The following is a 15324-nucleotide window of genomic DNA, read 5'->3' as shown; positions in this document are numbered from 1 at the left end:
GATTCCTCCAGCCCAACCTAACGTAATGACCACGCACACCTTGTGGGACCATGGAGAGGGTGACCTGTAATAGGGGTGGGCACTACCCAGCACAGAGCTGGCCACACCTGCTCTCCTCACTCTGTCGTCAGAAGTTCCCAGACAGCTGGTGGTGGACCCAGCCCAGCCAGAGCCCCTTTACCAAGCAGGACACCCATCTCACAGCTGCTGTGAGTTTCTGCGATTCCAGCTCACAGCTGCCCCTTCTTTGGAGAGCTGCTCTTAGCTGATGGGAGCTGCCTTGCCCCAAAAGTTATGTCTCCACTCCCCCGCCGCCCCGGGGGGACTGTCCACAGCCCATGACTGACTGATACGCGAGTCCAGAAGCCCAGTCAACTCTGTGACGCCATCCGCCCTCTAGAGCTTCCCATGGGTCAGGCTGAGGCTAGCCTGTGGCTGAGTGCCCATCGTTAGCTGCTTCCTTTCCTGCCCATCCTGCATCCCGGTCTCACCTGACAGCACTGCATAGCATATCACCTGCACAAGAATCCACGTCTCAAACTAAGACAGTGGGAACAGGAGAGAATTCTCCCATCTTCTATATTCTTTTCAAGTTGAAGACCGCTGGGAGGAGTCTAAGAATACTACACATGTTAATTTCTCCCTCCCTCTTAGCACCCACCCAATTCCCATCAGGGCCAGGCATCCCAGTTTGGGGGTCCCTCTCCCAGGACCCAGCATACCCAACAGAAGCTAGAGAGAAGTGGCTGCAGCTTCCAGGGGCCAGATGGTTCGGGGGTGGGTTGGCCTGGGTCTGGGTGGGCCCCCAAGGCACCTGGTCCAGTGTTGGTGTTGGGCCCAGGCAGATGAGAGATGTTTCTCGACATTTGCTGAGGAACTAATTAATTTCCATTACAGGCCCCAATTAGTGACATATCCTCCCACCCACTCCCAAGGCGACTCCAAGCGGCATTTCTCAGGGACACCAAGTACCGGAAATGCAGGGTATGGACTTGAAGCCTCAGGCGCCAATAGGGTGCAAAGTAGCCACTTGGGTCACCTGGGAGAGGAAGAGGCCCTGACTGGGAGTCCAGAAACATCAGTTCTACTCCTGGTTTTACCAGAGACCTGCTGTGAGGCTTTGAACAAACCATGAGATCCCTCTCCGGGCCTCCGCTAAAGATGCTAGAGAACTTCAGAGAGCCTTCTGGCTTGAGGGCTCTGAGACAGTAACAGCTAATACTCTTATCACACTCCTACTGTATGCGGGCTCTCTACAAAGCATGTCACAAATACCTACTCATTTAATCCTCCTGACACCTTCAAGGCAGGGAGGGGTTATTATGGGCCCATTTCGCAGTTGAGGAGACTGAGGCTCAGAGAAGTTAAGTCACTTGCTCAAGGTCACACAGCCAATGAGTGGCAAGCCAGGATTCAAACCCAGGCCATCTAGCTGTGGAGTGTGTATCATAACCACCACTGTGCTATACTGCCTGGTATAATCTGACTACTCTTGAATCCTCACAGGACTGGGCACCACTATAAGTGCTTAATAAGAATTTACTAACTGGAAAATAAAGAAAAAACTGGTAGCCTAAAAGACCATACTGGTGGTTTGTGGGAGTGGGACTAGGTGGCTGAGGTGTGAGGGAGACTGATGTTTTCTTGGGTGTCCTTTGTGCTGTTTGGCTTTTCACCACATAACATGTTACTGTCAGTAACAGCAGCATAAAGGGTTGTGAGAGCTAGAAACAGTGTTTGTCCTAGGGAGGGGACAGGAGACCCAGAAGATGGAGGTGCCTGGGGCCCTTTTAACTGGATATTTTTTGTGCTTCTAAAATGTTGTACCAACTGCATATATTACTTAATCCAAATAATACTTATTCTTTTAAAAAGTATTGAATGACCAATCAGCCAAGGATCAGCTAGAAACTCTGGCAGGAGGGGACGCTCTGGGGATGAAAACGACCATAGAGGCAGAGGAGCAGGGGAGAAATCCAAAGGAGGAGATGGGGGCCTGGACAAGTGTCCCCTGTTTTCTGGGAGACTCTGGTTGTATCTAAACCAAGCCCACGAGACACCTCACTGTGTCAATGGGGATCCTGAGGCCCAAAAGACGAAGGGAAGCAGCCACAGGAGATGCTGAGATTTGGCGGCTGAACGGAGACCTCTTCTCCTGACTCCTAACGCAGCCTCTCAGGCCTCGCTGGGCACAGAGTAAGCACCAGCTGTCCAGACCCGAGCCAGGAGCCCCAAACGCAGGCAATGCGCTCCCACCATCCCACACTTCCTGCATCCAGGAAGTCTACAATAGCAGGAGAGGCAGCGCTGCCATGTCCTGAATGCCTTCTATGCCTCACACATGCATTATCTCTAATTCTCACAGGGTAGAGTTATTCACTCCATTTTACAAAGCACGAGGCTGAGGCCCAGAATAGTTACGTATCATAATCAAGAGACACAGCTAGTAGGTGGCAGAGATTCAACCCAGGTTTGGGACCCTCCAAAGTCTGTGCTCTTTTGCTATCCTGAGCCAATCCTCTTGGAGAAGTGTCTCCCCTCAGTTGAGGACAAGTCCCACCGGGAATGTATTTGTAAATGCCTGTATCTTCAGACTCTGAGTTTTAAGGGACTGGATGGGAATCCTATCACATCATATGGTTTATCCCCCACGCCTCCAATCTAAGCAAAATCTCCACCTTTCCCTAGAAAATTACCAGCGACCCCTTTCTTAGAAACATCTAAATAAACTGACTCAGTAAAGTCTCTTGGTAGCATTTCCCAGCATTTTGCCCCTTAACATTGATGGTCCCTTTGATTTACTTCTTCCCAGCAGAGACCTGTCCTCAAATGAACCTCCTGGTTTTAACACATAGCCCTGCCTTTCCCCAATGCAGGAAAGGGACCGCGTCCTGTTCCCTTCGGTAAAAGGTGCTAGACCTGAGCCCCTCAATATTCCACAAAAGGATATTATGGTCTGATGTGTTATTCATGTCGACTCATTTATCATTTATACAGATGACTTCCAAAAGGATTGATGGGGTCCTTCACATTAAACCCAGTGCAAAGCAGGGTAGCAGCTGAGGCTCATTTGATCCGAGACCATGTGATGGAAACATGAGTGCCTGAAGACTAAACCCGGGTCCTGAATTTGGTACTCAATGTCCCCAGCATCTAAGACACAGGTAGCCAGGAGACATCCCAAGTTGAGAAGAACCCTTCATTTCTCTCCAGCTTTTTCTCTAACCCAGTGATTCTCAAAGCAGGCTCCCTGGACCAGTATCAGCATCACCTGGGAACTTGTTAGAAATGAGATTTTTTCAGGGGATTTCCTTGGTGGCGCAGTGGATAGGACTCCGTGCTCCCAACGCAGGGGGCCCGGGTTCAATCCCTGGTCAGGGAACTAGATCCCACACACATGCTGCAACTAAGAGTTCGCATGCCACAACTAAGGAGGCCATGTGCTTGCAACTAAGGAGCCAGTGAGCCACAACTAAGACTTGGTGCAACCAAATAAATAAATAAATATTTGGGAAAAAAAAAGAAATGAGATTTTCAGGCCCCGCCCCAGACTGAATGAGAAACTCTGGGGTGAGGCCCAGCAATTTATGTTTTAACAAGCCCCCTCGATGATTCTGACCCGTTAAAACCAACAGTAACAACCACAACTGCAGCAGTAACCTCTAACTGAGCATCTACTACGTGCCCAGCATTAAACCCGCGATCTCATTAGTCCTTTTAACTGAGGAAATCTTAGTTCCACATACCCGGCTCTGGGGTAGGTGTGTTTTGTGCATTATATCAACGTATTACTCACAATAACCCTTTGAAGAACTTGCTATTATTATGCCCCCCTTTTACAGATAAGGAAATTGAGCCCCAGAGAGTTGAAGCCACTTGCCCAAGGTCACACAATTTAGAAGCAGCAGAGGCAGGATAAAAATTCAGGTGTGTTGGATTCCAAAGCCATGTTCTTTCTGTCCCACCACGAAAGCTCCCCAGAGTTTCACAGCTACGTCACCCTGAGAAGCTATACAGCTGGGTGGGGTAAGAGTCGAGGAGGAGAGAGGGGCAGGCAGGGAGGGCAGAAAAAGCCCTTCCCAGACTCCACACTACCAGCTACAATGTGAAAGGAAGCCACGTGATGCACTTAAAGGCACAGCCACCTGTGTCTAAGGGACTAAAAAGACAGGGATTCGGGAGTTCTCGGCCTCTCTCTCTTTACCCAGCTGGGGGTCTTTTCCATTCCCAATCTGAACTTCAGTTTCCCCACCTGATACTCCTTATCATTGTCTACCAGGTTGAGTGATCTGCCCCCAGCTTACTTCTCTGACCTCGTTTCCCCTCATGCAGTCTAACCACGCTGGTCTGCTTTCTCTTCCCTAAACACCCAAACTCCACGCTGACCTCAGGGCCTTTGCACCAGCTGTTGCCGCTGCCTAGATCCCTCCATCCCCTCATATTCCCATTACTGGCTCTGTCATTCAGGTCACAATTCAAATGTCACCTCCTCAGTGAGCCTTTCCTGACTATCTTACTTAATGTTATCTCCCATCCCATCAACCTGTCTTATTTTCATTTCATTTAACACAATCTGAAATTATTTGTTTAATTGCTTTCCTGCTTATTGTCTGTCTCCTGCACCTCAGAACATAACTCCATGAGTGCAGAAACTGTGTCTGCCTTGTTCCCCCGATATAGCCCCAGCACCTAGAATGCTGTTTGGCACTGAGCAGCTAATTAAATATTAGCTGAATGAATAATGCCAAAGAAGAAAACCTAGACTCAAAGGCCAGAGCCCTGGATCCTTAACACGTGACCTTGGCAAGCTGCTTTGCCTCACTGAGCCTCAGTTTCCCTCTCTGCCTAATGAGGAGAGTGGACTAGATGCTCTCCCAGGGGCCTTCCAAGACTGCTAGTCTTGGAAAGCCAGGCCTGGAACCTGCCCAGCTGGTCCATTCAGAAGAGGCAGCTGGCCAGGGTCCCTGCAGCAGCTGCCCCCTCCCCACCCCCACCCGTGTCCCTGCCCAGCCACGCAGTCATCTCACTGCCCCCTCGCAGAAACTGTTAATGAAGTGCGCACTGCTAAATGCAGTTACAATTACGGGGGCTAAGAATAAGGCGCTGACATCAGCCTTGTCAGTTTCCGAGTGAATCAGAAGGGGAGGGGGGAGGAAGGAGAAAAGGGGAGGGGGGATGGCTCTCTGGAGCTGTCAAGTGGAAATAGCACAGCGTTAAATATAATCCAGCATTGGCCTACATCGGTCTGGAGAGGCAGGTGATGGCTCAGCCCCCAGGGCCAGGGCAGACAACTGCATTCTTCAAGGAGGCCAGGCAGCCCTCTGATGGGGATCATCCAGGAAGTGATGGCCAGGAAGGCACTCCAGTGGGCTGGGGTGCAATGCAGTGGGATGGCAGACCCTGGAGGGATGCATCTGGATGTGAACAGGCCCTCATACCCTGGCCTTTGTCAGTGGCTGTTTTGACAGCCCAAGCACAGCCCCTGGGGCTTACACTGCCCATTTCAGGCCAAGAGGCAGAGGGTGGTCTCTGGAGTCAAACACGCCTGGGTTTGAATCACCACCATGAAACCCAAAAAAGTCACTAAACTACACCAAGCTGCCTGGCTTTTCCTCATCTGCAAAATGGGTACATCGGCAACAGCTGATACCCCTTTTGGCTGCTATATGATTCAGTAAGATCATGGAAAGCACTGAGCACAGCCAAGCAAGCCTCTTGATCATTTTATTTTTACAACCCCAAGAGATGCTCAGACAAGGATAATTAACCCCTTTTTCAAGATGGGGAAACTGAGGCCCAGGACTTGCCTGAGGTCCTAGCACCAAAGTGGAGTCAAATCCGAGCCCCATGGAGTAAACTGGGTGGGAGAAGGAGAGAATTCCAGTCGGTCATTCCAAGGGACTGGGTGTGGGGTTTGGAACTGGAGCTCTGACAGTAAGACAGTGGGCTTGACTGGAAAACATCATGGGGTGGGGGGGAGGGCGGTACACAGATTACAGTGGGGGAGATGTCTGCACCCTTCTGAGCATGTCCTCCAAAACTGGTGCCTTTCCAACAATTCTTAAAAGAAATGCTGAAGCGATGGTTAAGGCCACAATGAAGAGATGTCAGAAGAGGCAGAGGAAAAGTAAGGCCCTGAGATGGGAGAGAGGGTCAGCTGGCTTGCGGTCTGCTCTCCTCCACACCTCCGCCCTGCCCTCACTCCGCCTTCAGTTAGTTAGAACAGGCTCGGCCTCTGGGATGGAGGTGGGTGGGGAGGAAGGCAGAGCCTAGTTCTCAAAGGGAGACGAGGGGATGGGCCCCTCCTTTCCCCTTCCCACCAAACAGAACCAGGTGGGCCTCTGGCAGCTGCAAAAGCCAAGGAAGCTGAAGCCATCAGTCTGGCAGCTTGGGGACAAGGAAGAGAGGGTGCCAGAGAAAGAGAGAATTTTAGGAGAGAGCTCGAACTGCATCAGAGCAGATCCACAGGCCAGTGATCTGTGTAATGGGGGAAGGGATGACTCCCCATCACCCAATTTTTCTGAAATACTTCTTTCAGAGTAATTTACGATAAAGTAGTTTGGGTCCACACTCTCACACACCCACAACTTGAACGATGGGAACAACTGGTTCGATTCTTTACTATGCCTCAGTTATCTAAAACTAGAAGAGTTCTGCCCAATTCCCAGCCCATAAAGGAGATTACAGTGCTTGGTGGTAAATTAGGGAAAGGGGCAGAGGGGGGACAGGAAGTGGCCTGCCCTAGGGACGGGGGTGGGAATGGAGGCTTCAAAGCCTCCACCTCATGCCCTCAAGTGGCCCTAATCCTGAAGGGTACTTTAAGGCCTCCCCCCTCACCACTCTCCCTTATCCACCCAGCCCCAGCCCCCCTTTAGGGCTGAAGTACTCTGTTCCCACCATCTCAGGGGGAAGGGATGGGACAGCAGGACATTTTGTTTCCCAGAAAAAGCTCAGGTCAAATTTCAAGGACAAAAGTTAGCACTTGGTCTGGGAAAGAAAACCTTGCCAAAAGGAGTAAACTGGGGAAGGGAGGGGGGATTCCAGCGGGGTCATTCCAGATGCCTGGGGTGGGGCGGGATTTGGAGCTCTCATTACCCCTGCTGAGATCTGTCTGGCAAGACCGGAGTATCTCCACCCCACGAGCCAGGAGAAGTCACTCAGACAGCCCCCTCCATTTCCCCTCCGTCCAAAAACAAGGGGAGTGGGCTTTAGCACTAGTTTGTGGGACCCACCCACCACGCCACCCCACCCACCAGATTTGGTCTGAGCGGAAGAAGGCAGTACCACGAAGGGCTTTCCAGCCCAGAAATGTGGCCCGAACTGCTAGGAGAGGGACCGGTAGCCGGCCTGTGTTGCCATGGCAACTTCCTCCTTGCGCTGGATAGAAGCATCCTATGGGCAAATCGGAGCTGGCTGCTCCAGCTTCTCCGCCCCTCTCCCGGGCGGGTGGGGGAGAACTGGACGCCAAAACCACTTGGTCAGACTCAGGGACACCAGCCTCAATTCCAGACCCTGATATAGCAACGCCCTTTGGCATCTGCTGGATACTGAAGACACTCTTGCTCCCCAGCTGTGCCCCAAGGCAGAGTGGCAGGGCTGGGACTGTAGATGTAATGAAAATTAACTGTTAAAGAGAACAGGGAAATGGGGAGCTAGTGCTCCCCACCCTCTTGTTCCACATGCAAGTCCCCCAAATCCCATCTTTAAACCCCCTCCAAGAAGAAGGGCCCAACTCTGCCTTAATAGCTATAACAGTGCAATAAAATTAGCTTATTAAAATAATAAAAGCTAACATTTTGAGAACCAGGCTACCCCCCCTCCTCAAACCCACAGATTCTTTTTTACAGTCATGCTCAGAAATAAGTCTTACTTGGTAATAAGAAAGATAAGAGCTAACAGGTATTGAGAGCCTATCTAGTGCCAGGTACTGTACTAAGCCCTTTTCGTAGCACAAAACAGCATAATAATCAACAGCACAGATGCCTGAGTCAGACTGCTCAAGTTCAAGTCCTACCACCCTCATTTCCCGGCTCAGTGACCTTGAAGAATACTCTCTCTGTGCCTCAGTTTTCTCATCTGAAAATGGGGACTGTTAAATGTAATTTTATAGAATTGCTGTGAGGAAAGAAAACAATATTGAAAGTGCCTAGGAGGATACTTAGAGAAAGGTAATCATTTAAAAAATGTTGACCCTCTGTGGTCCATGCTATTATTTTCTTCCTCCAAGTCCCCAGCAACCAACAATATAGATGTGAAAAAGCAGAGGTCACGTGTCTAACTCCTCCCTGCCCCACCCCTCCTCAATTATAAAACCAGTACCAGCAAGGCTGAGCCATGAAGACACAGACACAAAAAATGCCTCCCAAGAGCATGCCTCTCTAAAGCCTCAGCATCTTTGTGAAAAGGGGCAAACGCAGTGTAAGTAATGGGTTTGGAGTGCACGATGGAAGATGCTCCTTGGGAGGAATTCTAGGAATCTGCAATGACCAGCATCCTGAACCACAGGGTGGCTAGAAAGGGGTGGAAGGGGCAGCTTCCTTTGCTGACAAAATGTCCAAGGCTCCTAAGCCGGAGGCAGGAAAGTGCTCTGGCCCAGTTAAGGCTAATGAAAGTCTCCTCCTCATACAGTTTCTCAGGAAACCAGCTGAAGGGTGGCATGTAAGCCCTGAAGATGGCTCTGAGTCAATACGGTTGATGAAAAAGGTGCATTGGACAGGAGTCAGAAGCAGCAACAAAGGGGAGGCACCCAGATGAGCCAGAGGCCCATCAGGGACACTTCTGAGTCATCGGGGACAGAGGGGCAGGAAACTGGTGAGGGGACGGAGCAAAGAAGAGAAAGGTAAAGCAAAGCCAATTCTGACAGCCCTGCAACTGGAGCAGTCTCTGTACAGTATCTGAGAGATATTCAAACTGCTTTTCGAAATTAGTTCAGGGTGGTGCTGTTCTGAAAGAATAAATCCAAGGGGTTTTATTTTTTTAGGAGAAAATGAATGACTTTGAGAAGAACAAGAGAAATTAAGCACCAAGACAACGTTCCCTACTTCCTATTTTCACCAGACACTCATTAGCCTTCCTGAAAGGAAACTTCACTTTCTCCCTCCCCCTCCCAAACTCGAAGCATCCCTTAAGATGAGCAGACAGTGAGCATGAGATGCCCAAACCCAACTCCTGGCTGCCAGCCGCTCCCTGGGACCTCTTCACCTGGGAACCATTTTCTACACAGTGAGATTTGACTTTTTAAAAAATCCTCTTTCAGAGAGAGGGCTAGTGTCTTACTGGAAAGAGAACCAGAAACCTGATTTTTGTCTTGGCTGTGTGCCTGCCTCACTGGGTGACCTTGTGTTACACACACACACACACACACACACTGGGGCTTCAATCTCACACACATGCATACATTCACACAAATACACACACACACCAATTTGGGGGCAAAAAAGGGTCGGACAAGATGATTTCTAGGTGCTCCAAGTGAAAAACTTAAGAATTTGAAGAAACCCGCTGGAAAAAAAAAATAGGGACCTTTAAAAATCTCTAATATTCCATGAAGTTATCTACTCTGACTCACGTGAGACCAGAGCAAGTCACCAGCCACCAACAATAATAACCAAGGCATCTGAACCATGACACGGAGCATGACTTTGAAGAAAAACCCACCTGTCCCCACCACTCATGCACCTTGCCTCTTGAGACCCAAGTGGCCTGTTGGGATTTCAGGAGCGTCCTTGAACGTCAAGTGAGGCGTGGGGGAGCCAGCTCACCAAGGCAGGTGGGGCTCCCTCCCCAAGCCCCCATGCTAGCCGGGACTTCCTCTCCCGGATTTTGCTCCAGAGGGGGCCACCGGGTTAGGAGAGCCCCTCCACCTCTCTCCTCACTTTGCCTTGTCCAGAATAATAATACAACCGCCCTCAGCTGCATCACGGGGGAAGTTAAGCCTCTGAGCCTCAGTTATTTTTTCTGTAAAATGTAGATTCTGTAAAATGGCTCTGCAGTAACCATCTTTACTCCACCCCCATCTCCAGGTCAACAGCAAGACAGGTCTGTCAGGGGTCAGCCTCACATTGCCCCATTCATTCACTCAGCCAACACTTTCTTCTGGAGAACCTTCTCCCTTTCTCCCCACCTGCCTCCTGCACCAGCAGAAAGACATGAGCACCCATCACCCACCGTTCCATCCAAGGCTTATCAGATAACGGGATGACCAGATAAGGGTCCCTGCAGGCAGAGAGCCTTAAGCAGGGCCCATGAACTCCCTAAAACTGTGGACAAAAATTTTTGGATGGTGCCTATGTGTATTTTTTGGAAAACTTGTCCATATTTTCATCAAGTTCTCAAAAGCGTCCATGAAACCATTTTACTACTTCCCACCACACACACCCCTCTCCCTTTCATCCCCTCATTGAATTAAAATACTCTCAGATTTTCACCTTACAAAACACTTTTAACTTTACCTTTATGTCTGAGGTACTGTCATCCCATTTTACAGATCGGGATGTGGAGGCTAGGGGTGGCATGACTTGCTCAAGGTCATGGCTAATACGGAGAGAAGCAGGACTGGAACCTCATTCCAACTCCCAATCTGGCACTCTTTGGGGAACTCTCACCCAAGCCCTCTAGGTACCCCACCTGTTGGTGGCTTCGCTTCCTCACCGCAGAACCAGATCTGAAGCCCTTCTGTTTCCTCTGCCTGGTCCCAGGGCCCCCAAGAGCTGTTTTCCCTACATTTCCCCGCCCCTTGGGCTCTGGCTGGGGTTGCGCGCAGGCCTGGGATCCTGAGGTTCGAGCCGCTGTATGGTGGCCCGGTTCAGCCCACCTAGAAGGGCTACTCCAGGCACAAGAGCACCCGGGGTCAGGGGCACACTCCGGAGGGCGCGCAGGTGTAGAGTCGGTGCCGCCCTACGCCTCCCTCGGGGAACCGCCGGGAAGAACCGAGAGGAAAGGCCGTCACCCGACCGGTCCCCTCGCGGTCCGCCCCAGTCCTTAAAGGACTGGGGGAAGAGGAGGAGAGACAAACAGGGGCGCTCAAGGCCTTGGGCGCAGGGCGGGGGTCTTGTGCAGGGAGTCAATGAATGCAGCCAAGACAAAGATGGAGCGGTAAGGTTGCGCGCCACCTCCAATGGCGGGGGGCGCGTCGGAGCCCCGGGGGTGAGGCGGCCAAAGCCCCGGGGTTTGAGGAGTGGGCACATACAAGAGGCCCGGGGAGGGTGGCGGGTCGGATCCAGGGACAAGACCGGGAGCATTCAGTAGGCGCAGGTGAGTAGGGAGAGCTAAGTCCAGGCGACCCAAAGGGCCCACTTGCGGAAAAGGGGTGAATGCAGATGATCTAGGGGTCCCTGGGGGGCGGCGGGAGGCGAGGAGACCCCACATCCTAGAGATCTGAGGTCCTGTGGGTGGGAAAGAAGACCCTGGGGGCGCATCCCCGAGCGTGCTTGGGATTGGGGGTGGGGAGGAAAGAGTGGCCACCTCTTAGGGAGCACTGGGTCGGGGAGGGGGCCTCGGGATCTGGCTCCCGGGACGCCCCCCGGGGATCGGGGGCGGGCCACGCGCTTACCCGCGTCCTCGTCGTCGAAGGAGTTCATGCACGGGAAGTAGATGGCGAGCGCCTCGAAGGAAGCGGACAGGCTGAGGCGGCTCTGCGAGCGCTCCATGCCCGCACCGGCGCCGGGCGCCTCGGCCGCGGCGGCGGCGGCGGCGGCCGGCTTGGGCAGCTTGGCCGCCCCATTCTTGACGCGGAGTACGGCGCGCGGCGTGGTGGCGGCGGCCCGAGGCCGGGCCGGGGCTCCGCGGCGGGGCTGGCGGGCGCGGCTGGGCCGGAGAGCGGGCCGGGAGCTGGAGGCCCGCGGACCCGAGGCGCGCTGTGCTCCCGGCGGCGGCGGTAACGGTGGTGGCGGTGGCGGTGGCGGTGGCGGTAGCCGCGGCGGCGGCGGCGGCGGCGGCAGCGGCAGCTGTGGCGGCGCAGCTCTCTCTGGCCCGCGGCGCCCATCGCCGGACGCGAGGGGCGGGCTCTTGCCGCCGCCGCAGCCAATCGGCACCGCCCGAGGGAGGGGGCGCCGCGCGCGGGGCGTGGGAGCCGGAGGGCGCGGGCGGGGCCCCTGCTCGCCGCCCAGGCCGCCAGGTGTGCGCGCCCCAAGGGAGGAGCGCGCAGGGCTGCTGCGCTCCCAGTCCAGGGGCTGCGCCCCCCCAAGTTTTCCCGTCCCCCACACTCAGCCCTCATACTCGCCCCGAATCCAGGCGACCAGTCCCCGACTGAGACCGCCTCCCCCCGGGACGCAGACGCGCTGGAAAGCGACACAGGTACAGTGACCGGCACTGGAGATCCTCAGATTCACACATGAACCCGCAGAGGAGCACAAACAGGCACCCACAAGAGTGCATTCGCTCTGCAATGTACACCACGGACACCCTCAGACTCTTACACACCCAGAGAGATTCACCCAGACTCACTCACTCATAGAGACCCTTGGGGTAACCAATCCACAGACCCCCTTAGACTCCAGACCTCCGAGACCCACACAGGTAGGTACATCCACGGACACACACAGACTCACAACCAGAGACCTGCAGACACACTCAGAGCGACAAACAGGGACACCCTTAACCACACAGGGAGACCCTCTGATCCCACACGAACCCACAGAGAAGTTCAGGTGGGCACACACACCCCCATGAACCCACACTCCTCACAGAATTCACACACAGACACTCATACTCAGTGATACACTCTCAGACCTGCACACAGAGACACCAGTGGCCCTCCTAACGTTGACCACCCCCTCAGCACCCATTCACATACACCCAGAAATACCGTGACAAATCCTGTCAGACTCACACACAGCCACCCTCAGACCCAGACCCTCAAAGCGAGACACTCAGACACACCTCAGTGGGCACACACAGGTTCACACTCAGACACAGCCCCACAGCGTAGTCATTCCTAGTGATGGATACATTCTGATGCACAGACACCCTCAGACTCATACATGGACGCAGATACACTCTACCAGACTCACACATTCACCCAGACACTCCCACATATAAACCCCCAGGGACTCACACACACACACACACACACACACACACACACACACACACACACACACACAGGCTCAGACATGCAGAGGTGTAGGTGAACACAATCACAATCGGAAACCCGCACTCCATTCCCTGACCTTGACCCAAGACCTCAGTCCCCACCTAGTCAGGCCCAGATGTCTAATTTCTCCCAGCTGCTTCCACATCTGCTTCCTGAAGCAGCCTGCTGAGATGGCAAGAGCACAGAGTTTTGGTCCAGACTGTGGCGCTATCCTTGCATGTGGTCTAAGGCAAAGTCCTTTGCCTCACCTGCCAGTTTCCTCATCTGTACAAGGGGGATGCAAACCCTCCCTTTTGGGTGGTTGTGAGGATTAAGATAACACGTGTGTTAGCTTTCAGTTGTCGTGTAACAAAGAGGCTTAAAAAAAAAATTATTAGTTTACCATTCTCTAGGTCAGAAGTCTGAACAGGCTCAACTGGGTTCTTTGCTTGGGGCCTCACGAGATATCGGCCAGATTCCAAGCTCACTCAGGTTGTTGGCAGTATTCAGTTCCTTGTGGCTGTAGGATGGAGGCCTCTATTTCCTTTCTGGCCATTGGCCGGAAGTCACTCTCAGTTCCTAGAAGCGGCTCTCTGGTCCTTGCACATGGCCTCCTCCATCTTCGAGGTCATATATTAGGATGTCAGACACTTCTCATCCTTAGAATCCCTCTAACTTCCCTCTGCTTACTGGACTGAGAAAACTCTCTGCTTTTCAAGTGCTCATGTGATTAGATTAAGTCTACATGAAAATATGCATACATACATATATATATATATATAGCTTGACACTTATAAGAGATATATATGATACCTATATGACATATTATGTATATATCATATATATATCATTTGCAAGATATATATGTATACATACTTTATAATGCATGTGTGTTCATGTGTGTGCACCTACAAGTGTGTGTGTGTGTGTGTGTGTGTGTGTGTGTGTGTGTGTGTGTATCTTACCCAAACCGAGGGAATCTAGGAAGACTTCTTTGGAGAGGTGACATTTTAGCTGAAAATGGCACCTGCTATGTGCCTGGCACTGTTCTTGGCCCTGGGGATATACATATACCAGCAAATGAAATAAAGTCACTGCCCTCACATTTGCATTTTTAAATCATCTCTGGCGCTGCTCTGCGAGGAATGGATTGGAGTGATTTAGAGGGTTGCTTCCCTCCGTCTCTTCAGATAAATCCTGATCTGAACCAAAAAGACACTGATTGTTTTTAAAATGTGAATGGCAGGGGAGGCTGAGAAAGAATGTCCCGTGGGAAGGTGAAGTGGAGGAGGAGGGGAAGCAAGGCCAGATGGAAGGCTGTGGGCCTTGAGGGGAAGGCAACAAGGGCCAAGGCTGAGGAGAGGGCAGGAAGGGCTGAGCCTGAGAAAGTTCCTAAGATAACTTAGGCAGGATTAAGAGACAGGCTGGATGGGTGGGGATGGGGAAGGAAAGGGGAACAGAGGCACTGCCAAGGTTTGCCGCATCAAGAGAAAACAGCACATATGGATGGAACTCCTCCTCTCCAGCATCTCTCCTCTAAGATGAAGCACGGAGGGAAGTGGCCCCAAAACTTTGCATGCATAGCAAGACCCGGGTGAGTACCTTTCTAGAAGTAAAAGGTGCTGGAATGTAGCTAAACCCAAGAGGGCCCTGGTTGCTGCTTTGTCAGCGAGAAAAAGACTGATCCTGTTAGTGTTCTGCCTGTTGGGGTAGGGGTGTGTGTGTGTGTGTGTGTGTGTGTGTGTGTGTGTGTGTGTGTAAAACATCTGTGTGTGTATGTCTCTGAATAGATGGGCACTTCTGCATATCTGTGTCCTTGTCTGTGAATGAACTTTTCTCTAAACATGTCCTTGCAAGATGCATATCCTTGTGTTAAGTGAATCCAGACTGGCTTTAAATACAACATGCCTCCTGGTCTTTGTATGCACTGGTGTGTGTGTGCGTGTGTGTGAGAGAGAGAGAGACAGAGACAGAGATAGAGAGACAGAGAAAGACGGAGACAGAGACACAAGAGAGCACTTATCCATCCTCTGTGTGCATGAGCCATGTGTCCCAATCTTTGTGTGGGTCTGTATCTGCTTGAGTGAGTATGTGCTGGTGTCTCCTATTAAAAGTGTGTCCTTCTCAGTGTCTGCCTTACCTCTTAGTGTATCAGTGTCTACATGTGTGTGTATGTAACTGGGCTGTGTTGGTTATATTTAGGTATCAATGTCAGATTTCTGTTCTTGTCCACGTGTGTGTGTATCTGGCTC

General features: G+C 52.0%; 1 protein-coding gene across 1 annotated transcript in view; it reads right to left on the bottom strand.

Annotated features, from left to right (window-relative positions):
- RIMS4 (regulating synaptic membrane exocytosis 4) overlaps positions 1–11648 on the bottom strand; it is a 62760-nt gene extending 51112 nt beyond the window's left edge. The window contains exon 1 of the mRNA XM_027078041.1: positions 11552–11648. Coding sequence (XP_026933842.1) covers positions 11552–11648 — 97 coding nt within the window. The remainder of the gene's footprint in view (positions 1–11551) is intronic.
- Positions 11649–15324: the final 3676 nt, after the last annotated feature.

This window comes from Aethalodelphis obliquidens, unplaced genomic scaffold (assembly GCF_003676395.1).
Source record: "Aethalodelphis obliquidens isolate GAN/ISIS:26980383/991018 unplaced genomic scaffold, ASM367639v1 scaffold42, whole genome shotgun sequence".
Lineage (NCBI taxonomy): Eukaryota > Metazoa > Chordata > Mammalia > Artiodactyla > Delphinidae > Aethalodelphis > Aethalodelphis obliquidens.
Note: the sequence above shows the minus strand (reverse complement) of the source record. Positions and strands in the feature narration are given on the sequence as shown.